At 39.2% G+C, this 6,847-nt stretch overlaps 1 protein-coding gene across 1 annotated transcript; it reads right to left on the reverse strand.

Moving 5' to 3' along the window:
- Nucleotides 1-1,368: 1,368 nt before the first annotated feature.
- Nucleotides 1,369-5,829, reverse strand: LOC131793545 (polycystin-2-like protein 2). Its single transcript, XM_066167485.1, has 3 exons — nucleotides 5,467-5,829; nucleotides 4,832-5,000; nucleotides 1,369-3,330 (listed from the first exon to the last, which is right to left on the reverse strand). Exons 1-3 carry the CDS (start codon nucleotides 5,827-5,829, stop codon nucleotides 1,655-1,657), a joined length of 2,208 nt encoding a protein of 735 aa, XP_066023582.1. The 3' UTR covers nucleotides 1,369-1,654.
- Nucleotides 5,830-6,847: the final 1,018 nt, after the last annotated feature.

The raw sequence follows: 6,847 nt of genomic DNA on the forward strand, positions 1-6,847 counted from the left end.
TTTCTACTCGTCTAAAACGGCCTTTATTTCAAGTTTACCACCTCTACTCAACCGAAATTTTCCCTTGAGTCCCGCCAAACAGCGGAAAAGTTAACTCTTCACAGACCCAACAAGAACTGAGAGGATCAAAGAGTGACCAGGAAAGTTGCGGTACAATGTGTACGTAGTAAGCTTGCCTGACAGAAAGTCTTCAGACAGCTTATATCATTACAGAAAAAACAAAGTGTAACGTTTGTTCACAAACTGGTTGACTCATCTCACCTTGCTGATTTCGTTTTTCCTCGAGGTTTCCCTTCTGAATACTCGAACTAGGTTTTCCCCTACTTTGGTCACATTACCTCTTTATAAATATTTTATTTTTTCTTTTACTATGAGAATCGATTTACCCTCGAAAAAAAAGATGTCATTTTACGCTAGTGGTCCTTTACCTCTCTACGATGACCTTTTTCTCTGTCTTCAAACTGGCCGCTGGGATGAGTTTCTGCTGCCCGCTCTTTATTATCACTTGACAAAGCGTTCAACCGTTTGCGCGTGTGCGGATATTTCGTTTTCAAGCTGTCAAAGTCAATGGTAAATTACTGGGCTAACAAAGTATCTGTAGTTGAATAAACTTCGTGTTCAAAAAATCTGCATTTTTCCTTTGTCAAACTTTTGTTGTTTTCTGTCATTGACTCAATTCTTTCCTTAGATTTTGCGTCAGACAGGTTGCTTTGTATCCTCTCCTTTACCATTTTGCGCGGGAAATTTCCAGCCAAAATTGTTCCACTTGTGTGTTTCAAAAGAGATTAACTATTTCCGTGCACAGTATCCCCGTTTAGGTATGTTTTTTTCCTTCTCTTTTCTTTTCTTTTCCTTTTTTTTTTTTTCTGTTTTTTTGTTTTTTTTTTGGGGGGGGGGGGAGGGGGAGGAAGACTTAAAAAAAGGGCTAACATGTGCTGTCAGTGTTTTGGAAAGCTCAGTTTTTAGTTTTTTTACCCATGGGTCAATTCTCTGTTGACCTTCGCTTTTAGACCGTTGTTTGTAGAGATCGAAAAGTACGCTTTACGTTGAGCGATAGCATAGACGGTTGAATATACATGTCAAAAGTAATTTGTGAAAGAAGATGGTGTCGAATACACTCAAATGTAGAGGAAAGGCGACAAAAAGTTTCGTCTGGTTCTTCTTTACCTTGGGGTAGCACCGACGAGGGGTAGTTTTCGTTTGCTGGTACTCCACAAGCACTAAATGGAGCAATTTTTTGTAATTATCTTGCCACTGATGAGATGATTGCTGAAATTCTAACGAGGCCTTTTCCTAAGCACCGCTTCGAGAAACTAATCTTCAGGTCGTGAAGCTACGTTTTAATTATCTAATTTAGATGGACCTACATACAAACATAATACACTCTGAAGGAAAGTGGCAAAAAATTCTTCCTACTTGATCGCCTCTACATTTTTGTTGCCACCTCTATGTTACCATCCTTTATCAAGTTTTTCTTTATTTTAAGCGTGAAATTCAATTATAAAGAAAAAAACTCATTTAATACGTATACGTGCGAAGCATTTCAGCCATTTGCCAGTGATCACGGGGTAATGTACACTACAGTTCCGATCTTTCAGTCTAATTCTCGAGTATATGATCTATTCCTTTCACCATTTATCTATTTCCTCTCTCTTTAGAAGTCACAGGCTCGCATTGTTTCCATTAGATAATGATATTCATCGTCCTCTTTTGAGAATCCCGCCATAACCCTATCAAGCCGCTGAAACAATTCATACCCTCTTTTCTCTAATTTCCGAAGATGAGAGTTAGCGACATCCTCTTGAAATCTAACTTTCTTCCTTTTTTTACCTTTGCAGTGTTCGTCATGGCTCATTCTTCCCAGTGTTTTCAAGAATTTGCTAATTCCATCGAAAAATGATTTTCCTCTTGAGTATTTCGGCTGTTTTTCTCCTGGTTCTTGGCCTGTTTTTCCCCTCAAAGCTTTGATGGCCTCACTGATTTGGTCAAAGTTGATTTTTGAACTCTTCTTGGAATCAAGGGTAATGCTTCTATCTACTGCTTTTTTCTCTCCCGTGTTTGATGCTTGGGAGACTTTCAATTGTCTCAGTCTACTGCTGACAGAATCGAAAAATGTGTTCCGTTCTTTTGAGCCTTTGCAACGAACCTCATCAACGAGCTCGTGCAACTCACTTTCGTTCGCGGTAACCTTTGCATCCAGAAGTGCATCATTTATTACGCCGATAAAAAAGTTCATGCAGATAATTGTTAGGGTGAAGAGAATAGCAAAGACGAATATCTTAGCGTATGTGCTGTTTACCTCTGCTAATTCAATGATTGGTCTGGCTTTCACTCTTCCAAGAGTCAGTTCGAGTTGGAAATAAGCTGCTTTTAGCACTGAGGAGTAGCGCTCAGATCCAGTGCCAAACATCAATACACCGACGTGAAGAAATGCCACGAAGAGAATCAATAGGACAATGCTAAAGGATGAAAGAGATTGTGCAGATATCGTCAATGCTTTGGAGAATACAGCAACATGTTTATTGAAGCGAATGACTCGCAAGAGTTTTGCAGTGACGATAAACATCAGGATTCCAAGTACAACATTTTCTGCTTCCTGCCAAATGATAGCTTTTTTGAAACTTATATTTGCATAACTGTTTTCTTTTAACCTTGCCCATGTTGAAGAGACTATGATTTGTCGTTTTATGTACAAAACCACGGCCAACACGGAGAAAACAACCTGGGACATCTCCACCCAATTCCACAGGGACTGGAAATACCGGGAACGGTGATTGTAAAGCTTGAAGCATTCTCTTCCCAAAAACAGCAGAACGGATACAGCGTATAGTAAAATGCAAATCAAATAGAACTGATATGAAGCTGTGTTTGTAGGATCAAGAGAAAGAATGTCAGTTTGTACCAAAGCTTCTTTGAGTCCTGATGCCTCAACTTCGTAAAAGTATGTGGCAACACCTAAAATATTCACCGACGGGTTAAACACGGAAAACTGTGCGAGAACCACCCGGGTTTGCCTGTCAAGCCAACCGTTGTTTTGCAAAGTGGTTACGGCTTTGAACCCCGTATGGTTCTTGTACCCGAGGTCTGCTACAAATCCTCCTCCACGATAAAATGAGAACTGTCCCCACTCTGACCCGCTATCACTTTCTTCCGCATTTTGATATCGCCATGGCTTCGGGCAAAGTCGAAATAAATCTTCGTCTCTTGTAGAGTTGTCGACAAACCTCCAGCCCGGTTCATAGAAAGTGGTCTTGTCTTCGTTTGTTTCCGAATATCCTTCGTAACATTCCTGGAAAGTTGTCTTCATGTATTTTAACACGTTGCATGGTGCTGTAAGTTTAATAAAAAAGGGACATTTATTAGAAAGTTTGTTTTGGAACTAATTCAATCTACAGGTATAGCACATCTCCCATATTCTTTATCGTGTAGGAAAATTTAGTTAATCAAAGTGCACCGTGAGCAAACTCGTGAATTGACACATGATTTTTTACATTATGTTTAATGTTATCTGGTTTAGGGAATTTTGTGGTTGCTTGTCATATCTGGAGTACGAGCAGTAGTTCAGTGTTCGCTAATGTAGCAAAGAAACAAAGTAACGTTGGGATAAGAAAGCATTACAATTGAAATGATCATCCTATTGCATTAGACAAGGTGGATGATGTCATATGTTTTAAACGTCTATTAATTTTTGTTTCTGGTTCAAAAGAAAAGGTTGGAAGTAAATGTGGGTGAAAAGTGAAATTTACTGTCTTTCGTTGTAAATATTAGAAAATCAAGGCAATACTGTCTTAATGAAAATATTAACGATTCCCTCTTTATCAAATGAGACAAACGGGAACGAGTTTTGAGTGATAGAACTAAGCCGAGCCTGCCACCGTCATTTTGGATCTCCGCCTGGGTAGATTTGAGTCACGTGCTAGGCAACGTATAATCAATAACAAGATAGAATTTCATTTCAGGCCTATTTATCAATTTTGTGGTGTGTAACTTTCGCATTTTAGTACGTTGTATGTATGTTGAATCTTCAAATTGTCTTGAAACTTAAAAGAAAATTGTTCTTTAAAAATTCACTGAAAATCGGTAGCTGAAATTGTTTGTTTAGGTGTTATTTGATTTTCGTGTTAACTTGTTATTTCGTCAGACGCCGGCATCTTCTACTGCTTCACACAGGAAAAACACACGCAACGAAACGTAATGATCATTTTTGTCCTCAATCTCACGCCATAACAGAAAAAGCTTTTGAAACCGTAAACTCCGAGCGCTTCGCAGTAAGTGATATTTTCAATGAATCTTCGGATTGTTTTTTTATGAATTTTATGAAAAACGAAGGTTGTTCTGTTATTTCAGTGTGAATCCTTGCATGCCTGCCAGTCGCTGGCGCTGCTTGTTGAAACTAAAACGAAAAAAAAAACTCTTTTAAGATTATCATTGGCTTCTTTCTCACCCCACCACTATTCTTAGCAACAAAGGTCGCCATTTCGTCTGTTTACTGCTCGCCAAAAACTATCAAATGCACTCAAAAGCCTAAAATCTAAAAAAAGTTTACAGGAATCGACCAATCGAGCGAGCGAGCGAGCGAGCGAATGCCATTCCCCACATCGTATCTAGAACTCGCTCTTGCGCATGCGCACAATTCACGAGTTAAAAACCAGATATTCACTTGTGCCCGTTTTTTCTCTTTAAAAGGTGTATAGACCAATACAAAATAAAGTAGAATATCAAAATCTTGACAACGTATGCCTAACACTTTGACAGAAAAAAAAATTATATTTTTCTGGGCGTCTCCTTTAGGGTGAGTTAGACCTAAAAGTAAATAAAAGAAAGGACTTACTCGATTTCACTCTCAGTTGCCTTAATCGAGCCATCCCGACGAGAAGAGAGCGTTTATTACCAATGTACATTGTTTTTTTCTCTTCCTGACCATTGTACCATCTACCGGAAAACACTCCAGGAATGAAAACTTCCCGCAGCCAGCTCCAGTACTTCCTGTCATCTGCCATCTGAGTTCAATGAAAATTAATACATTACTTACAATTTGTGACTTCATCACCTTTGGTATCGCTTATTGTGGATATGATGCTTAAAGACAGACTAAATAAAAAGAAAGTCAAGAACGGGAGATGTGTTGGTCGGATTTCACGGACTGGGATGGAGGCATGACTCGCTGGTGGATCAGGAACATTTAGAAACAGGTAAGGGAGCCAAGCCATTATGATGTAAAGTCTGAGAAGAATTGATACAGATTCTAGTCAAAATTCGAAATGTGATCATAACAGTTGTTCTATACACAACCCACGGACTTGAAAAGTAGCAATAATTCCCTATAAAGAAAAGAGGTGTTTACGCTTTGGAGGATACGTTTATGTCGTGAAAATAGATTTCAAATAGGGTTTGGCAATCCAGAATCAATCGTTGGGTAATATCAGTCTTTTAACAATTTCTCCAAACACAATAAATGTTACTCACATTGTTAAAATTGGGCAGTCCATCTCGAATTGATCTGGTCATTAGGTAACGATGGTCATTTCTGTTTCCATAGCACACTACCATTAACAAGAAAACGAAAACCAAGTAGATACCCAACTCTGTGAAGTAACGTGACAGGTTCTGTTTCTTGGCCTGGCGTTTCCTCATCTTTTCTACTTCCGATAATTTCAACGTCCACAGCCTTTGTTTTGAGCGACCACTTTCAACTTGATTAGAGTCTTCACATGCAGGTACCGTTGATCTCTTCGCCTTTATCTTGATAATGGCCGCCAAAACTACAGCTGTAAAGAACACTTTCACTGGTTCTGTGATTGTGACATCTTGAGCAAAGGAGATAAGCATTGAGGACAGCCACTGCTCACTGACACTCTTTTCCCAAATCAGGCTATAGAAGATTGTAAACGTAGCAGAAATAGCACAAGAACCGAAAAAAAAGAACCAGGCGATACTTTTGATTAGATTAGCTTTATAGCAAGGACTGTTGTTACTCGAGGACTTTTTGGATGCTTCTTTAAATAAAAGCACTATTAGTATGTTTATTGGTGCCACAATGAGCGCGCTTTCAATACCAGTAACTACTTGTCTCCACGAGAATTCCAACGGTCCAACTTGAAAAGGTTGTTCATATCTGCCATGTAGCTCATAAAACATCGCGTTTGCAAACATGGATGTCAAAAGCACTGAAAGGCAGCAAGAAACCCGCTGTACTCTTGAAAAGTGGCTTCTCTTTGGTTTGGCAGCGACTGAAACCCAAATATGTAGCTCTGTAAGCCCTCTTCGCCAGCGTCTTGCAACCTCACTTGCAAAGTCCATTTGAGATACCGTTGCTTGAAACATTCGCTCGATACGCCCGTCTCCGCGCTCAAGAGCAAACCACTGACTGACCATAAATTTCCAAGACTGATTGGATTGTACGTCCCGAATGAAAATTTCCTCCAAAAACCACGAAGGACTGTCACCAATGTTGTTATGACCAATCTTCACTTCTTGAATCACACCAAGTGATTTGTTAACATACAGTACAAACACGGCCGAGTTGCCGCGAGAGAAGAACGCGTCAATTGAACCAGTCTCTTCCTGGCTTAGCTGAAGAATGCCACTCCTTCCGTCAGAACCGTAAATCTCCATAGCAACTTGAGCTGTTGTGCCTGAGTATATCCAGACTCCTGTAGTTATTACTATCTTGTATTCATATGTACTCTCTGGAGAGGATGGCAAATAGACTGGTAAAACGTTCTTAAGAAAAATGATAATACCCTTAATGAATCGGTGATTTATCTTTTTTTTGGCTTTTTCCCTTACTTAAAGAAAAAAAATATATATATGTATTGATGATATTAAAAAACTTGGAAACCTTAAA

This window comes from Pocillopora verrucosa, chromosome 5 (genome assembly GCF_036669915.1).
Source record: "Pocillopora verrucosa isolate sample1 chromosome 5, ASM3666991v2, whole genome shotgun sequence".
NCBI classification, from domain to species: domain Eukaryota; kingdom Metazoa; phylum Cnidaria; class Anthozoa; order Scleractinia; family Pocilloporidae; genus Pocillopora; species Pocillopora verrucosa.

Coding starts and splice junctions, on each gene's coding strand:
- LOC131793545 (XM_066167485.1), bottom strand. CDS start 5,829: ATGCTTATCTCCTTTGCTCAAGATGTCACAATCACAGAACCAGTGAAA. Junction 5,001..5,466: donor GACTGCCCAATTTTAACAAT/GTGAGTAACATT, acceptor CATTGAACTCAG/ATGGCAGATGACAGGAAGTA. Junction 3,331..4,831: donor GCAACTGAGAGTGAAATCGA/GTAAGTCCTTTC, acceptor TTAAACTTACAG/CACCATGCAACGTGTTAAAA.